This window comes from Eptatretus burgeri, chromosome 17 (genome assembly GCF_056783735.1).
Source record: "Eptatretus burgeri isolate ZD-2024b chromosome 17, Ebu_testis_v1, whole genome shotgun sequence".
Classification (NCBI taxonomy): Eukaryota; Metazoa; Chordata; class Myxini; order Myxiniformes; family Myxinidae; genus Eptatretus; species Eptatretus burgeri.
Genome location: NC_140977.1, coordinates 40,369,048 through 40,389,409, shown reverse-complemented (window position 1 = coordinate 40,389,409; position 20,362 = coordinate 40,369,048). Strand labels below are relative to the sequence as shown.

The following is a 20,362-nucleotide window of genomic DNA, read 5'->3' as shown; positions in this document are numbered from 1 at the left end:
GACTCTCGGGATATCACATTTGCTAGTGACAGTGATGATAGTGAGGACGATGGAGATGTGCAGACAGACATGACAGTTTGCTTGTGTGTAAACTTTGGGTGTCAAATTCTGAATTTCTTTTTCTGTTCTGTTCAGCTATGCATATTAAAATGCAAGATAGACACCCATACATGTGTCATTGACATTTGTAATTATCACCATTGGATTCCTTGCCCCCCAAAAATGTAGATTTGGCCACTGGAATCTTGTTTCTAGGTCATCGAAGAGGTGAGATATTCAGAAACGTGTTTGAGGGTCACGAGTTTTAAAAATCCAAGATGGCCACCATAATGACATCTGAGAAAATGGAATCAAACATTTTCTGATTTGACAGGCTATAAGGTTTTCAAAAATATACGAGGTGTGTTCAAAAAGTATCCAACCTTAATTTTTCGTGCGTAAACAAATGAAGCTATGGAGGCGTGGTTTGGTGCACGTATGTAGGTGATCCTAATCCGTATGCATGAATATTTTCCCACCTGCAGAAGCTGTCAGTCGCCGACAGACCGCCGATGAGTGAGGAAGTGTAAGTGAGCACCGTCGGATTTTCGTTTTTGACAAAATGACGGAAAAACTTGAACAACGCTACTGCATCAAATTTTGTGTAAAGCTTGGCGATTCCCAAGTGGAAACGATCCGCAAGATTCAACAGGCCTTCGGGAACGAAGCAAGGGGCACCACACAGATAAAAGAGTGGTACAACCGCTTCAAAATGGTCGCACATCAGTGGAAAGTGAAGCACGTTCTGGTAGGCCCTCAACATCCCGAAATGAGATCGTCATTGACCAAGTGAGGACCCTGCTGATGCAGGATCGTCGAATCACGATCAGAGAACTTGCAGACGAGGTGGGCGTCAGCATTTGATCCGTTCATTCCATTGTGACTGAGAATTTGGGCTTAAGGAGAATCTCAGCGAAGTTCATGCCAAAGCTGCTAACGATCGAGCAGAAGCAACTCCGTTTGGAGATCGCACAAAACAAGCTGGAGACTGTGAACAGCGATCCCAACTTCTTTAACACAGTGATCACTGGCGATGAGACCACAGTGATCCGTCATTTTGTCAAAAACGAAAATCCGACGGCGCTGACTGACACTTCCTCACTCATCGGCGGTCTGTCGGCGACTGACAGCTTCTGCAGGCGGGAAAATATTCACGCATACAGATTAGGATCGCCTACATACGTGCACCAAACCACGCCTCCCTCGCTTCATTTGTTTATGCACGAAAAATTAAGGTTGGATACTTTTTGAACACACCTCGTATAGTTTTCATAATCTCCCAAAAATTATAACGAAATGACATAAGGAACCTGACTATATCAGTGGGATACAAAACGTAAACTCTTCAACCAGGCGAAGGAATGAGCTCCACCGAGTGCCATTCTTATTATTAAAATTCCTCAGTCAAATGTGGAGTGGAGATTATTTATTTATTGCCATTGAGGATAATTGAGAAAAGGAGTGCGTCAGAAGACTGTCCACCTGCAGTAACATCAAGCCAATCGCCGACCACTCAGCTTAGTGGCCATTCATGCAAGTTGCTCACTTGATACTTGTACAAAAGTTTGAGTCCACATAAATAAAAAGCAAGCTTTCTCATATCGTGATTTCAAACAGAAATTTTCATAATATTGAAGATATTTATTCATATTCTTTCATTTATTATCGACTTAAATATTCTCTTTGACGAATAGTGTCGAGAGAGATCGAGCGAGATACCGACTGACTGTTTCATCTTTTATTCGAAAAATACCAAAACACCCGACCCTAAACAAGTTAAAACAGCAGCAAAGAAGAGACCAGGCCAATGATATTTAGGAAAAAAAAGAGATAGAGAAAAAAAAAAGGTACAACTGGACTTGGACCCTTATTACCTATCGAATACCAAATTCCCATCAACTACACTATACAAAGAATTTGCCACCCAAGATCACTCAAATTCTGGTAACTTCCCCTCATGTTTATAAAAACTAAACTCTAGTTTAATCATAGTAATCACAAGATTTAAACTAGAGGGGAGTACTTGGTAGAGTGCAAAACCTCCGCCGCCAATACTGCTGGGTCACTTAAGTGAACCTGATATCCTATTCATTGTAGGTCAAAACGGATCAGACTCTACTGAACCACGATTGAATAAACTAAACTAGATCGACGCGCATTTAGAAATGCCAAAAAAAAAAATCGAAATTTTTTTGAAAAAAAAGGTGCAAAATTTGTTTTTTTTTCTCTAACAAATTTATTTTCTTTTGGTTGGAAATCACTTAAAACATGTAGAAATGCAAAAAAAAAAAAAAAATCAAATATTTTTCAAATAAAATCGAATTTTTTTTTTAAAGTTGCAAATTTTTCTGTTTTTTTTTCTCTAACAAATTTATTTTCTTTTCGTTGGAAATCACTTAAAATATGTAGAAATGCAAAAAAAAAAAAAAATCAAATATTTTTCAAATAAAATCTAATTTTTTTTTTTAAAAAGTAGCAAATTTTTCTGTTTTTTTTTTTTCTCTAACAAATTTATTTTCTTTTGGTTGGAAATCACTGAAAACATGTAGAAATGCAAAAAATAAAAAATAAAAATCAAATATTTTTCAAATAAAATCGAATTTTTTTTTTTAAAAAGTAGCAAATTTTTGTTTGTTTTTTTCTCTAACAAATTTATTTTCTTTTGGTTGGAAATCACTTAAAACATGTAGAAATGCAAAAACAAAAAGTCAAATTTTTTTTTTCAAAATAGCCGCCATAGCGGCCATATTGGACTTTGGACCAAGTCCGAAATTTAATGGCATGATCCTTGGACCATACCTAATCCCCCCCCCCCCCAGGTTTCGTCGAAATCCGTCCAGGAGTTTTTCCGTAATACTGTTCACAAACAAACAGACAGGGGTGAAAACAGTAACCTCCGTCCATCTTCGATGGCGGAGGTTAAAAAAGCAACAATAGGTGACAATTCCTTTCAGACAAACCTTCGAGTTTCACCTTCCAAGTCTTATAGATCGCCATCTTTTCCTGAGCTGACAAAAAATTGCCCAAAGGTGCTTCCTTTCTCGACCCAGGCAAGCATTTGACACCAAAGATGAAAACTCTATAATTAAAACAAAGATAAATTGCTAAACAGTTCCTTCAACAATTGAAAAAAGGAAACTAAATGCCTACACTCAACATACGCATGGAAAAGAGTTTCAGCTGCACCACAAAAGGGACATTCATCAAGTATCAATTAAAAAAAAAAAAGTGCAACAGATGATTTGTGGGTAGAATCCAATGAGCTAGCCTCCACTGAAGGTCCCAGTTGTTTTGGGTTTAAGCCTTTGATAAAAACTGTCCGATTGAGGTTGAGAGGGGGATACATCCGGTAACAATCACGCCCACTTCCTCTCGTTCAATTGAGGAATGGTACACACTAAGCTAGTGTTTCCCAAACTATGGGTCGTGACCCAAACGTGGGCAGCAAAGGGTCCAAAAATGGGTCGCGAGGACTCTGGCAATTTTTTTTTTTTTAAATCAAGAGGGTAAAAGGCAATCGCGCAAACGCCACATCGTAGGACAGTGCCGTTTGGTACCGTTCCACTCGATAATTCAGCCCGAGGTGCAGCGACACTTCCGTTTCTACCTACTCTTGCCATTCAGTACCGTTCAGTACTTTGTACCCGCCCAAAACGGTTAACTGCAGGCCAATCATTTCGCCAGCTTGCCTTTCCAATTACTCGCTCTCTCTGCAACCGAAGTAATTTCGTGAGGTGATGAACTCGGTCCGGTCACTTCACATTGGCTGACCGACTAGTCGAGACGCTGTTTTGTGTGATCTGGCTGGACTGCGCAGCGCAGTTTTCTGCTCCACATTGCATTGCGTGTTTTGTGTCAGTTAGCCTTGACACTGACTCCACTGACTGATCCAGTCACCTATTTCGTTTTGCAGGATGGCAAAGCGTTTCTACAAGCAAGCATTTTTGGATGTGGGCTTCACTTCTATCAGTGATCGTGGTTCTGTGAAGCCACAATGTGTGTTGTGCTTCGAAGTGCTGTCCAACGAATCGCTGAAGGAAAACAAACTGAAGAGGCATCTGGCGACAAAGCACACGGAGCACGTCAACAAGGATCGTGAGTTTTTCGAGCGCCGAGAAGCGGCTCTGAAGCGGAGCCGGTTTGAGCCGGCGACGAATCCAGCGCTTTTGGCCGCCAAGCAAGCGACGCTGGCATCCTACCTCGTCGCGCAGCGCATCGCAAGGAAGATGAAGCCGCACACGATCGGCGAACAGCTCGTCAAGCCCGCAGCCATGGACATGGCCCGACTCGTCTGCGGCGACGACGCGGCCAAGAAAATGCAGTCCATCTCGCTATCCGACAACACAATTTGCAGCCGCATTGTCGACCTTTCGCTAGATATAAAGGACCAGGTGGTGGCCCGCATGAAGAAGGTGGGAAAATGGAGCTACCAACTCGATGAGTCGACGGATGTCGGAAACGACGCCCAGCTCATGATTTTCGGGAGGTACGAGGGTGAGACGGACCTCGAGGAAGAATTTCTATTTTGCACGCCAATGAAAACGACGACAACTGGCGCCGATATCTTCAACGTCGTGGACAACTTGCAACAAGAAGAAGGCCTGAGCTGGGAAAACTGTCAGCCTGTGCACCGACGGCGCTCCCGCGATGCTTGGTGTTCGACAGGGATTCACTGCGCGAGTCAAGCAAGTCAATCCGAACGTCGGAATTTTCCACTGTCTTTTGCGTCGCGAGAACCTTGCTGCGCAACATCTGTCACCAGATCTTTCGGCAGTGATGCAGGAGGTTGTCACCATTGTCAACTTCGTCAAAGCCAGCGCCGTGAACTTTCGCCTGTTCGAGAAGATGTGTGTTGACTTCGGGTCTGAATTCCAACATCTCCTCTTCTACTCCAGTGTGAGATGGCACTCCCACGGCAAGGTCCTGCGTCATATAGTGGAGCTACGAACAGAGCTGCAGATATTCCTCAATGAGAAGAACCATCGCCATGCCGTCCGGTTCCACGAGAAGCCCTGGATGCTCAAAGTCTGCAACATCAACGACGTCTTCGCCTCAGTGAACGAACTGAACACATCCATGCAAGGCAGGGATCAAAACATCATCACGCTCTCCGAGAAACTGTCGGCCTTCAAGGAAAAGCTGCTGCTCTAGAAGGGGAAACTGGAGCACAGAAGAACAGCGGCGATTCCGTCATTGAACGAGTACTTGGAGGAGTAGGAGGACGACGAGATTGGAGCGCTCGATGCGATCAAGCCCATCCTGGTGAACCATTTGGAGAACCTGATCACCGAATTCGATCGCTACATCCCGGACAGAGATCTGGCGTCCCAGCACTGGATCAGGAATCCGTTCCAGGCTAAGGTTGACGACCTGTCTGAGGATGTCCATGGACTGCAGGAAGAGTTCATTGAGCTGCATCACGACGAGTTCCATCGACAACTCTACGCCAAAGCGTCACTTGGAGAGTTCTGGACTGTGGTCAAGAAAGAAAAGCCCATAATCGGTGCCGAAGTCATGAATGTTCTGCTCTCGTTTGCGACCACGTATCTGTGCGAGCAAGGCTTTTTCGTGCTGACGGTCATCAAAACCAAGGCGCGCAATCGCCTCGACCCCGGCCACGACATGCGCATTGCGCTCAGCAAGATCGAACCCCGCATCGAAGACATCATGTAGACGAAGCTGCAATTACACCTCGCACTAATATAGAATGTATTAGCGCTGGTTGTCTGATTTTATGATATTATGTTTCGTGGAAAAAAACGCTGATTGAAGCTTGGGTCACGAGATTTTCACCACACCCGGATTTGGGTCGCGCTCAAAAAAGTTTGGGAAACACTGCACTAAGCTCACACAATCCTGATACACGTTTCGCTGTTCATCCGGAGATGAGCAGGAGGCCTTCCAAAGGAGAGGAATTGGAATTTTATAGACCGAGTGACTCGTACAATTACTTGGAGAAAGCACAAGATCCAGAAAAGGAGGTGCCAGTGGCACCGGCACAGGGAACACTTCCTCCCCATGTAGGTTCTTGTCATGGAACCTTTTCAAAACACCACATAGGACAAGAGAAACATATCTTGCTGACCTTATGCTCACAGCTTCTGCCAGAGCAGCAGCACTCATCCAATTTCCTGCACTGTTTCAACAGATCATGTACTCTCTGAATGTTATTCCCAACAAATTTCTGAATGAAACTTCGATTTTTTCGGAATATTTTTGAATAGTGGATTGTAAAAGAGGGGTTCACACAAAAACATTTCTTTTGTGTACGACGTTTTCCAGCAGCTCACTTTAAATGCTTACCAAGCGTTCAGCCTGCTGGAGTAGGACGACGGTAGTTGTGTGAGGTCCAAGTGTTGGACATCAATCAGGAAGACATCCTGCGAGTTGCCCAGGGCACCAGCTCGGCTCAAAAGAGAGTTGGCCAGAAACCTCGAAGCCAGGCACGAAGGTCCATGGAGCAGGCGCTTAATCGCAGTCATACGAAAGGTCATAATCTTACTGATCAAGTCCGCAAGGCCTTGACCTCCTTTGTCCAAGGGAAGACTCAGCACTCCAGGACGAACCCAGTGTTTTCCGCTCTAAAGGAAGTCAATTAGAATCTTCTGTATGTTTTTCACCAAACTCTGGGGGGTGCACCACCTTGAAACGATGCCAAAGCATGGATGCCATCAGATTGTTGAGCACCAACACGTGTCCCCTATCTGAAAGTTGACTGAGCAAACCTCTCCACTTCATCAGTCTTTGCTCAAGGGCATCCACCATACCCCCCAGTTCTTCTTTTCCACAGTTTCATTTCTGACAAACACTCCCAGGTATTTAATACCTTCAAAACTCCATCTGAGCTGAAGTGGAAGGGAAGGCAAGGATCCACTGGCTTGACCCACCCACAAGGCCTGGCTTTTGCCCCAATTTATGACAGCTGTTGTCACTTTGTTAAATAGCTCCAAGTTATCTTCAACCAAGCCTACATCTTTGGAATCTATCACCAAAACACAAATGTCATCTGCATAGGCTGATGATTTAACTTCATGCTCTGCTGACACTTTTAAGCCGACAACAGATTTCCTCAGCACTATCAATAAGGGTTCAATACTCAAGGCATACAAAATACCAGATAAAGGGCAGCCCTGACGGATCCCCCTCTCAATATTTACAGGTGGGATCAGTTTGTTATTAACTTTAAATATTGAATAAATTTGATAGTATAACAGCTTAACGTAAGCAACAAACCACCTCCGAAACCAATTTTTTCAAGAACTCTAAATAAATACATGTGGTGCACCCGATCAAGACACAATAATCCAATTTCTTCATTATTTATTTTACATACATTCCATATATCACGAACAAGGAAGATATTGTCATGAATCTGACGGCCAATAACAAAAAACTTCATGTAAAAAAAAAAAAAAAAAAAAAAATAGTGTATCAAATATACTAAATAAGGGGATAAACGTTGTGCCAAGGCTTTTGCAAAAATCTTATAATCAACGGATACAAGCGAAACAGGCTGCCAACTCATGATGAGCTGCGGATCTCCTTTCTCTACGGCAGCTGAGGGGAAGTTTACCACCTTCAATGCTCTCTTCAAGTACCTCCAGCAAGAAGGGGTAGGCCTATAAGGGCCCAGAAAGCCCTTCAGAACTCTACTGGGAGGCCATCCAGGCCTGGTGCTGTTCCCGTAGCCAAAGACATGAGTGATTATTCCAGCTCGTCCAATGTCTGGAGCACTGAGATTCGCTTTCTGCTCGCTTCTTAGCTGAGGCATCTCCGTTGTAAAATGCTCCATTGCACATTCCTACACATCCTCATTAGAAAATAAATTGGTGAAGTGATCAGAAATAACCCTCTTTATCTGGCTTTGCAACACACTCATGTTTTCCCCTGGCCTCCTGAGGCATCCCATTTGTTTCTGTGGCACTGATTCTTTTTCCAGATAAAAAAGTACTAAAGTAGGTGCATCTGTTTTGTAAAAAACGATCCATCCTCGGTCTAATCACAGCACCTATGGCCTTATAATTTACAATCTCTTTCAAGAGAGATTGCTTCTCCACCAATAGCTTGTGCTTCTGCACATCCGGTTGTTTTGCTAAACGACCTTGCAAATTTATAACCTCTCTTTCCAGAACATTTTTCTCTCCTCTTCTTTGCTTAGAGGTACACATTTGAAACTGTTGGCAGAACACCGCAATTTGCACCTTCGCATTTCCCACCAAGTTCACAAATTAACAAAACTCTCTCTTCTGCAAACGAGGTCCTGCCACCCAACCCGAAAGGCTTCTTGGAAGTAAGTATTATTGAGAACATCTATATTTAATTTCCAACAAGAACAACCCCCTCCCATATGGGATGTTAGTCTAAAAACTAGGACAATTAGACTGTGGTCTGAGAAACCTGAGGGGATAATATCTGCTCTCAAAACCTCCTTCATAATCTGCCTATTAACATAAAATCTATCCAGCAGCTCGCTAATGTGACGCTGTTCCTTACACATCTACACCATGAAAACCCACATTCATTAGGGTGCTGAAACATCCATGCATCATCCAATGAAAACCTCCGAACAGCCTCTGCTAAAGGCTAAGCTGACTCAGGGTGAGGTTCAGCACTACTACGATCTAACACTGGGTTTAAAGTGCAATTAACCCCCACCACGATTACAATAAAATCATGGGACCAAAAATTCCTTATTAGCACAAATGTAACTATAGGGGGAGCACTCGGTAGAGTGCAAAACCTCTGCCGCCAATACTGCGAGGTCACTAAAGTGAACCTGATATCCTATTCATTCAATTTGACGTCAACAGTGCTCACAGAGTTATAGTTTGCAACTTTCCCTTTTACTTTTAACTTTTACATACTCAATTCATTCGTCATAACTGGATTCCTTGAGACAGAAATTGATTTTACGTGGGTATATCCACCTGAAGTTCCAAAATCAGCCGCAATTATAATTTGGCATGTTTTTTGTTGGAAATCACTTATAACATGTAGAAATGCAAAAAAAATTCGAAATTTTGTTGAAAAAAAAGTTGCAAAATTTATTTTTTCTTTAACAATTTTTTTTTTTTGGGGGGGGGGGGTGGAAATCACTTAAAACATGTAGAAATGCAAAAACAAAAATTCAAATATTTTTTTCAAAATGGCCGCCATAGCGGCCACATTGGATTTTGGACCAAGTCCAAAATCTAATGGCATGATCCTTGGACCACACCTAACCCCCCCACCAAGTTTCGTCGAAATCCGTCGAGTTTTTCCGTAATACTGTTCACAAACAAACAAACAAACAAACAAACAAACAAACAGACAGGGGTGAAAAACAGTAACCTCCGTCCATCTTCGATGGCGGGTAACAAGAGGTCATTCCTCTCATTATAGACGGCCGGCCAAGACTATCTCTGGGGTCTAAAAATGAGTCCCGTAGGCATTTCTTGTTAAAAGTGATTATGCATGTCCGAAAGTAAGATGATAGGGTGAAGCTTCAGAATATTCCCCATACCATCTTGAACTTTGACCTTTGAGGTCAAAGGTCAAGGTCAAATGCCAAATTCCTCATTTTTTGGTTATAGTGAATTTCGTTTCAGCATTGCCACATCTATATGCCTGTGTATGAATTATTCGCCTAGGCTACTGTCCTTTAGTCTCAGCAATAAATTTAGACTAGAGATTTACTTGAAACCATGAAAGGCCGCAATTGTAAAATGGCCATTTTCTCGAATTTCTGAAGATGGACGCATGTAATCTTCTCACGTGAGTTCTCAACTCGTAAGATGAACTCATGTGAGATCAAAACGTTGTATAAGAGAGTTGGCACAGAAGAGAATGTTTGAAATATAATTTGCTTACCCATATAGCTGTAGTTAGTCGTAGTCATTATTGCAGTTGACAGTGTCACACCCACATGCTGGGATACAGTTCTGGCGAGACTTGCTGCACTTACATGCACTCGTTCGACACTTGCTTTTACACGCACAAGTGACTAGTTCAGTACAAGAAGCTGGAATGGCGGGGAGTCGCTTCCACATGATCTCAAGTCTAGAATCTGTTAGCTTCCAGCCACCCGTCTCTTCTGGAGCTTCAACTGCTATCCGAGGTTTATCAGCCTGGTACCAGATTTTCGCCTGATGATTTGACCTGATATGATGGACCTCGAATGCGTCGAATGTTAGCGGAAGCTTTTCGAAATCCCGGAGACCTTTTTCGAACATCTGGGATTTGGCAGAGAGCAGATCGTCAGCGTTGTCCACTCCATACAAATGGCACAGGAACTTTTCAGCCTCGTCAGTGGATCCACACGCCCAATATTCGCCAGTAGCTCCGCTGTTCCACGTACACTTTCCAGCAGCTCCGTTTCCTGTATCCGTAGAACGAAGACGTCACATCACATCCGGTAAAGGCATGAAATCCGAGCAGATTGTTCCTGACAGGACGCGATAGCTTTTGTACAATTGGTGCAATTTGGTAGTAGACACGTTTTTTGCTTGTCCCACTTTTCATCCATATATCAACGTTTGCATCACCGAAGAAATGGATGAGGAGTAATAATACATCTGTATCCTTGCTCTCCACGACCACTCTCTTGTATTTCTCTCTGACGGTATGTGCTGCATGGCGACCATGCACGTATCGGCCTCTTCATGGTTCGCGGCCAAATCAGTAATTTGGTCACGTGTAGTTGACTTCGCCATCTCCGGTTCAGCTAAACCCCCCCTACAATCAGCTCGCAAGACTGTGGGTAATTCCGATCGGTCGAAATGAGGTACTCGGCGACGAATTTAGCGAGGTCAGCTTTGTTCTGGTCCAGGGCGATGAATCTGTCCCATACCTCTGGCAGTGGTACGTCTCCTCGATCAATGATTTTTTGGATTGGTCGCTTCTTCTGCCCACGCCTTGATCTAGTTGCCGATTTTATTGACCCTGTTCCGATGTACCGATCGAAGACGATGTCGATGCGAGTGAATGACTGGTGAAATAGCTTTACAATCCTCTCGTGATATGTACGACCAAGGTCAGCAAACGTGCGACAATGAGACGGCTTCCCCATCGCTTGGATCATGGCGTGACCATCGATGATGAGAGCCGACGTCTCCTGCAGGGATAGAATATTCGCTGGTGTTTCGATATCCACGTCGTTTGTCAGGATATGAAGCATATCAGCCTTGTTTGTCTGATTCATCTGTCCGTTTCTCTTGACCAGCGACGATGGAAGCGACAAAAGTTTGTGCTGAAGAATCCTGGGCATATCGACACATCGTCCAGCTCTGATTGTATTGAACAACCTCTGTATGAGTTTTGCGTCTGCCTTGATGAATTTCTTCTCGGCTGTTGAGGTCAGAGCTGTGCTTTTGTAGAGATGAGCAAAGGATTTGGAATTGATCCTCGACACGTATCGAAGAAACCCGTCTCTCGAGTTACCAGCCTCTCATCCACAAAACTTTGTAACCTTCGAAGACCTCGCTCATAGGCTGACAACAGGGAAGTTTGTATTCCCATTGTGGCGAGATCGTTTGTTGTCAAAGATACAAGTGTAGGTTCCTGCGATTCCTCCACCACGTCTGGTGATTGTGCCGGTGGGAGTGTATCCGCTGCTTGGAAAATACGGAATCGCTCAAACTGGTCCATCAGATTTTGAACATTGCCTTCATCATGCCTTAGACGTCCAGGCATAGCCTCCTTTCTCGTAGATATCGCCTCCTCCACAATCTCGTCATAGATCAGTTTTAGGAGCCGTTTGGTATCTAGGGCAATTTCGGAGCGCTCACACCACGTCAAGCAGAATCGATCCCTTGCAGTATCATTCCTGGTGATTCCGATTATGCCATTCGATATCTTACACATGCGGTTGATCCATTCTGAAGCTTGATTGACTGGCACAGAGCTGAACGGACGTTTGCTGCATTGTACCACAAAGTTCCCGGCGAGAAATGCACTGTATACATCAGGCGCTGTATTCTCCAACATTTTCATGTTGGAGAGATACACTGGTCCCCATCTCGCATAATTTGTGTGGTCATACGCACATAGCCACGGTAACATCTGTGCAAACGATTTTAGGTGCGCCTGCCAATCTCCCTCTCTATACGCACGGATGAATTCCAAAAGTGTGCTGACCATTTTGATGTAATTCGTCCAGAATTCAAAATTGGGATCAGTTGCACGGCATCGGTCAAATTCGTCCAAATTCGTCAATACATCTGATCTTTCGATGGTTTATTTCAAAGCACAGATGGCATGGCTCAGTGCATCGGATTTGCAGAGACGACCATCTGCACTGTGACATTTGTTCCTAACTTCCTCAGCGCATGTCTTGATTGCCTCGATCGAAGCGATTGTTGCGATATCATGACTTTGCTCGAGCCACTCCATGAATTTGGTCCATCGGATGCGACACAATGCTTCGTACATACAAATATGTCCATATACTCCTCGGTAGTATGCTTTTCCACCAAGTACGCTTGGTATCGTATTAGGAGCGAATAATCCCGCTTCGATCCAGATATCCTCCAGCCCTGCGCTCTCATAATGCTGTCCATTAGCTTTGAGGTAATTGAAGAGAATGTGGAGGTGACCAAGGAGGCATATAACATTGCTGTATTTGGCGGGATCGTTCCAGACGAGTTCTTTCATCCGACTGTAGAGAGGTTGGTCAGCAAAAATTAACGTGTGTGTCTGTCCCACCTTTTCACTGATATTCATGAACTTGGTCATCACAGTTGTCATTGTGTCATCATGGTCTGCCGGTACCTTCAGAATTGGGAGCATACCTACATTGGTGACAGGTGGGGTTCGTCACCAGACTGTTAAATGTCGCCCATGGTGGCACAGATTGTGACTCACCACCATGTAATATTCTTGATAATGTCCATGCCAAGTTATTGGACTTGCTGTTATTTGCATTGCCAGACTCTTGGAACCACGACTCTATGTTGATGGCGGCACCATCAGAAAAAAGTGGGGGACGGACGAATACCAGAACGAGGTTTCGCGTATTCTAATATGTGCATCTTGCCGATTCGTTCCTGGCTGAGAGCATTAGTACGACCGATATGCCGAGGTTCATCTCTGTGATAAACAGTTTCGTCATCTCGCTGCCACACTGCCATATGTGTATAATGTGTAGTGTTGTTGCCGTCAATTGTCTCCTCAAGCACGTCAATATTGTCACATGAACTGAGGACCAGCCCTGAGGTCTCGAATGGGCGGATTACCTCGGGGATAAAGACTCCGTCGTTTGCGTCGGCCCTGTCGAGAATATCATTTGCGATGGACGTGTCAATGCGCCAGATTGTGTCGATGCTGATACAGTGACCACTTGATGCAAGAGATCCACCAAGGCCTTGGATCGCGTCATTTGATGTACTGTCATCCCTAATCCAATGTGTTTGGGTGTCAGCTTGCACCCCTGGGAAAGGCGAAAGATGATGTTCTGTGCGATATCACAGACTAAGCGGTCGAGCTCTGCACATGTATCAGCAGCTTCAGTATTATCCTCGATCGCATCGGTGAAAAGGACTCCGAGAAATATGTGCAACGATTGGGGGATGATCTCATTCACATGGTCTTGGTCAATTCCTCGCCATCCTAATTCGTGACCAGGGAGGCTATTGAGATCGTTGCGTAATTGGAGAGCAGAATGTACTATTTCCTGCAGTGGATTGCTGGCCATTATCGAAAAGTCATTACCATCATCAGAATCTTCCGAGTCTTCATCCCTGTGCATTCCTAACAGAGATGTTGAAATGACACATTCATTCCTTTCACTGGGATACAAGAGCAACGAGGCTGTACGATTGAGGGGTCTAATGAAGCCAGCTCTACTCCCGAGTCTCTTAGACACCACGTCAGTGAAGGTTTTCCTTCGTGACAAATAGCTCCGAGGTATTTCCTGTCCTTTCGCTTCACATAAATCCTGAAATCGCTTCCAAACCTCCTCCATATCGTATACATATCCACGTGAAAGCCCGTCATTCAGAATGTTACATAGGGTCGTCAGCTCCTTATCTTCACCTTGTCCAACATCCAGTCTTTGTTTCTCTGCTTCTCTCTCAAATTTGATCAAGCATGAGAGATGATATTTGCCTTCAGCAGCAATGAGATCTACTGTGCCTGCCAGACGAATCCACAGCGCCGTGTCTACGTTAGAAAGTTCCAGTATCTTACGGGATAAATGCATTGTCCAGATATCATGTAATTCAGTTTGACTCTTGCAAACTTTCTTACCTGGTTTTCCCTTCTTTTCATCTTGGCAAAATAGACATTTTGCCCAGTCTACTTTTTCATGTTTTCCACGCGATGACCGTGCCTCCAAATCCATGCTGTCCCCGCCACCGCCAGTTGCAGCTCCTTCGCACAGTGGTTTCGATCTGAGACGCTTCAATCGACTTTCAGCCGTGAAATCACAGTAACATGAGCAGTGCCACATCAACGGCGATTCCTGTATTGAAATATCGTTCAGACTCTTCAATCTATCAGATTCCTCTCCGAGGCGATTGCGTTCAGCGAGGACCGTGATCACCCTATTCTTACCGTCGTCCGATGCTTGGCGTGTTACTTCCTTGCACTTTTTTGATTTCAAATAGAACAGACATGTGGACGCGAGTTCTGGCTCTTTTTTGCGTTTTTGCGAACCTATCATTCCTATAGCTTTCATTTCATCCATTGCCCCAAATTTAACAATGCAATTGTCGTAGATTTCACACAAAATGAAAGCAAAACAACGCAAAAGACGTGTTGAAAGCTCAACTGTTCAGCGCCAAGTTGCACACACTGGCTATTTCCTCCGCAAGAGCGATTAGTGGACTGAGTGGAGCACCGTGGGCGTGGCCACGGCGCGCGCGAGGGACGCTTCTATTTCGTGATTTTTTGAGAAAATCGATTTGGTTGCGCTTGGTATGGGGCAAATTCTCAACAACAGAGATATTTTCTACCTTTTGGCACCCCATACTAGTTTTTAACATGAAATGCCTGCGGGGTGTCACGATAGGTTAGGTTGGCCGGCCGTCTATTACCTTTACTTGGAGCATACACATTCACAAGAATAAACCTGGAGCTATCCAGCACAAAGGATAAAGTGGCTAAATATCCCTGCATGACCTCAGTGAACACGACAGAGGTGGTTTGCAGCGCAGGATGCAAAAAGAAAGCAATTCCTGCAGTCACTCAATCTTTATCGCTAAAGAAAAGTTGCCCTTTCAACAGCTGCCTCCAATCGGCATGAGAATTCAGGGAACTGTGTTCCTGAAGCAGGACAATCCCCAGCTTCAATCTCTTTATCAAAGATTTAACCTGGAGTTTACGCCCAAAGGCTACCCTCCATTAATATTCATACTCCCAAAACGCACCTCAGCCATGTGGAAGGAAGAGTGAGTCCTTCAATTCCTTCTGGGTTTTCTTTAAATCGTTCTGGGCTTTCTTAATCCAATTCTTTAACCGATATTTGCTGGTGTCTGTAAAAACGGACTCATCTGGACTCCGAATAATTTCCTTGAGGCGATTTATAAGTCCAGGAAGGTCTGGAAAAAAAAATCCCTCAAATGATTCCGTTTATGATAGGAGTCTCTTCGAAAGGCCTTTATCTCATCATCCGTTGGGGTGACTTTCACCTCATAGGTCTGAGATGGCACTTCTTCCATGTCATCCGTTTCTGAGTCCTCTGAGGCTGAATCACCCTTTCGCCCCATGGTGTCACAAAACACTTCTACAATTTCTGAAACTAAAAACTCCTCGCTATTCTCCTCACTATGTCTAGCACTATCTGTTGTAGGCCCAACAGGAGTTGAAATAGCTAACTTTGCATTTTGACTACCTGTCACGGATTCCAGCAACAGTGGTTCATCCGCACAGTGAGGTCGAGGAACCAAAGAATCTCCGCTACCTGGCAATGATTCAGGCACAGGTGGATCATCTACCAGGGCGGCTAATGACAACTAGGTCATTTGCAGCACCCCATCGCTTTCAACAACCTCTCACTGCTCCTCACGACCTTCTACGTCCAAACCCAAGCCATTCCCAAACCCTTTGGACAACTCTCAATTGAGTTTAAGGGAACACTTGCATCACGTTGTTCCTGTGGGTCCATCGCACCACTGGAATCATCCTCATTTCTAAAAGCCTGTAGAGCAGTAAAACGAATCCCTCCACCTGGAATCCTTCCATCTTGCTCAGTACTGCAGGCTTTTCTTTATGAGAGAATGGAGATGCATCTCTTATTTTGGACTTTCGGTTTTTTTCTTAACCAAAGTGAACCCATTGTTCCAACTTTCATCCTGTTCCTGCTCTTCTGATCCAACATTGTTTACTTTGAAAGGGGTCGGTTGAGGCACCAGAAGGGAGACAGTTGAGATTTCATCTCCCACATTTTCTTCCAAAGGAGGAACAGCTGGAGTGGGATTTCTGGCCTGTTACATACCTTCAGGACAAAACTGCTTCATATGCACAAAACTGCCACATGAAAAACACTTTCGTGAATCGGTGGTGACATACACTTGATAGTAATGCCCATCTTGAGAGAATTTTAACCTTAAGTTCAACTCCTCATTCCCGTGAGCAACCAGATCGACATTTACCACAAAAACAAGAAACCGTAAACTCATTCGTGACGCTGCACGAACATTCTCCATCCCAATCAAGTTACCAACACATAACACCACACTCTCCACGGCAATACCTTCTGAGGAGTGCAGACGATTCCATGCTTGCGAGTCAGATTCTCTAACGCAGCATAGCGATGTGTATGTGCCACCGCCATTTTCTCGATGAACAAACACACCCAACCCTCAACCCATCCCACCCACCTACCCTCGGTAGGAAGGGCCAAAAGAAAATTGAAAGTAAAGAAAAATAAAACCCACGACCAAATAAATCCAAAAAGCCTGCCCCAAATACTACTCAAAGTAGTATTGTATAATATAAAGACAACAACCGTTTAAAAAAAAATGGGGGTGCGATGGTTAACCTCAAAAATTCCACTGACGCACCTTCAAATGAAACGGTTTATACTGTCTCAAGTTATGAGCTCTCTGTCTCTCTCGTCTCGATGTAGAAATGGGGAACGATAAGGGAACTAGCAAGTACAAACACAACAAATCAATGAATAAATCAAAGGGAAGGAGGGAGGGAAAAAATGGAGGTTGAAGGCAGGGGGATGGGAGGGAGGAGGACGCAACAAGAACGGTGAAGAAAGGGGGGAAAAGGAAGAAAGAGATGATACAACACGAAGAAAGCAACAGAGAAACACACCACCGAACTACACAGCCACCATGATGCAACATCCAAATCACCAATGGACAGCAGGGGGGGGGGGGGATAGAGAGAGATAGAGATAGAGATAGAGATAGAGCTAGAGCTGGAGCTATAGAGATAGAGATAGAGATAGAGATAGAGAGAGAGAACACTTATATGAGCAGTCTGATTATGCTGGAGAGCCTATTACAAAACCGTTTGGGAAAAACTGACTTGATCATAATCCATAAACTAAATGAATGAATGTCAAGTAGAGTTTTCAGCTCTTAAGGCACTTGGGGGGGGGGGGGGAGGTCAGGACACACTGAATTGATTTTTCATATAATAGATACCATATTATATCATTAAAAGTTCATGGAAATCCCAAGAAAGTGCTTTTGGTTTCATATTCTGACAGTAAATTTTTAAAAAGGCTCTTCTGGCGAGACAGTTGCGCAGGCTCTGCCTATTAGGCATGAGCTTTGCAGAGCTACAGCCCCCAACTTATCAGCAGGATTGCACTGCAGCCAGATACCAGGAAAATAATTTAATTCTCAATTTTATACACCAGTCCACCCCAGAGAGGGAACATCCACTGACATGCGTTTCAGGCTTGTTGGCCCTTATCAGCGTGGAGCAGAAGTTTCTTCCCGGAGTGAACTGGTTAAACCCTGCAAAATATTCAGTTGAGATCAGACCACTTTACTGTAATGGGTACCAGGAAGCAAGTGCCACAGCAGCTACTGCTGCATGCATGCATCCTGTCATGAGTGTATTACATGTGAACATCTTTATAGCTGAGGAGGAACTCTGGGAAGGGTTTGAAACAGCAAAGTGCTTACCTTGTGTAGGCCTTCTTGGGTTGCTTTATGCAGCTTCTTTGGCTAGAGGAGTGTGGGAGGTATGAATTCTTTATATAACCCCAGCCACCTGGGTTTAGTTGATTAAGTGAGAGCCAATTGGCTATTCCCTCCATTCACAGGTGAGAGATGTGGGTGGGTCTTTCTTTAATAAATATAGATATATTGTTACGTTTGTGGGGGAGGAGGGGGGGTTAGATATTACCATAGAACAGATAGGAATATACTGCACTGTAGTGTAGCATGGTCTGTGTGCGAGAAGATAGCCATCTCGATGTAAAAGTAGGGAAACGTTAGCTTAAGCATGGTCTTGTTTGCCTGCACACCACCATACAGGGGATGGTGGTGGTAATAATTAGTTAGGGATTATGTTTAAGGAAATTGTGTTTAAAACCTCTATCCGGGGTTGCCAGGAGGCTTGGCACGAAAGAGGGAGGGGCGGAGCTATGAACGCCTCCCGAGGGACGGAGCAGTGGATCGCCTGGGAGGGCGGAGTGCTGCCCCGAGAGGAGGCAGAGTCACAGACGCCTCCCAAAAGGGGCGGAGCGTGGCTGAGAGGAAGGAGAGGGAGGAGCAAGTGGGTGTGAGGAAAACGAAGAGAGTTGGTCTGAGAAGGTGGCTGGGAGTTGATGTGTAAGAGACCGAGGAGAAAGTTTTAATGAGGTCGTTGTGCCTGCCTGCTTCTGCTGGCCTCTGCTTGCTTGTGCCTCTCTTCACCCCTGTGCCCCGTTTCGTCGACCTGCCCGTGTGCTTCGTCCCTTTGTCGTCCTGGTCATCTCCTGCCCATCTCATCGTCTGCTCACCTCATCGCCATCCTCCTCGTCCCTCATCACCTGCTCGTCCCCGCTGCTCCAGAGCCGATTCCCCAGGTTTTTGTCCCCTTCCCATCTGTTACTGAGTCCAGAGTGTGGTGCCGAGTTCTTATTTCTTTTATCTATTTGTACAGAATTTTTTTTTTTTTTTTTTTTAATCGATGATGTATTTTCCTTTTTTTCCCCACCACAACCCACCGCAGTCTCCTCCATTGCGATTAAATCATCGTTGGTTCTCTTTTTATTATTGTTCTTCGGGAAATAAACCCGTTGGGTTTAAAAGCTTAAGGTATCGCGTGTCTGTCAGCATGACCCACACGCGCACCATCCACCATCAATTCGGAATTCCTCCTCAGTTGAGCCGCTTGGGACATCGCGGGACTTTGACCTCCTGCCGTGACAAGCTCGATGTTAGATGAGCTGTCGACGCTACAATATATATCTATATATACATATATATCCTCCCCCACCGCCCACCTTGACCCTTCGTAAGACAAAGGCCCAACTTGTTTCGATTGTCATCATACGTCCAGGGTGAGGGAATCAAAACTGGAAAAAGTCTGGCACAATAGTCAGAGAGGTAATCTTTAATTGCTTTGTTCAAAAATACACAAACGTTTCTTTCTTTTTTTTTTGTCGATACAAGATCGAGGCTCATGGAAAGAGTGACTGAAGTGAGGGTAAAAAGGCAACAAACTAACAGTGGGACCATGAGGCAACTATTGGACTCAAAGAAAGAAAAAAGAAAAAAAAAGGAGAGAGAAGATGAGAGGTAGCACAGTAACCTGCAAGTAAGAGGGTCCAGTTAGGTCAGGCCAATTGGGGCAAAATAAGATAGTGGGTGGGGATGGAAGATGGCATGAGATGGTGGAGCATCACCTGCTTGAAGCCCTGGAGGGAAGAATGGTATTGAACAGCTTTTGAAAAGTTTTGGGTTTTCTTTGAAAAGAAAAGTGAGATTCAACAGTTTGTGGATGTTTCATCCATTTTAGAAAATTATTCAGACACAAGCCAAAATATGGGCTTGCTTGACTTGTCCATTCATTACCAAGTATTGAGGTCTTACCTTGAGGGTTGGGAAGTCTGCTGATCAGCTGGGGTTGACATGAAGGTGTCCCAGATGATGTGGGATGCATCATTCCTGCATCAGCCATTGGTCCATCTGATGGAGTCAAAAAAGCACCCAACACTCAAAGCAAATTTGAAAGAAACAAAAGCATCTGATTGCTTCAAATGAAATAACCACTGTTCAAAATAAAACATTTTTTTAAATGCTTATAGAAATTTGGCAAGCAGTCAAATAATCACACTAATGCCTGGGTCCATTGACCAATATGCCGACATAAAAATACCAATTATGATCTTCTGTGAAACAATAATATTCTGTCAATAAATTATGCAAAATACTGGTATGACTGGAAGCCAATA

General features: G+C 44.3%; 1 protein-coding gene across 8 annotated transcripts in view; it reads right to left on the bottom strand.

The window, feature by feature from the left end:
• Nucleotides 1-20,362, bottom strand: part of LOC147009852 (CREB-binding protein-like) — a 321,503-nt gene that overhangs the window by 135,140 nt on the left and 166,001 nt on the right. For all 8 annotated transcript variants that reach the window (XM_085861662.1, XM_085861657.1, XM_085861660.1 and 5 more), the window contains one exon: nucleotides 20,001-20,096. In XM_085861662.1, the coding sequence (XP_085717788.1) occupies nucleotides 20,001-20,096 (96 nt within the window). The remainder of the gene's footprint in view (nucleotides 1-20,000; nucleotides 20,097-20,362) is intronic.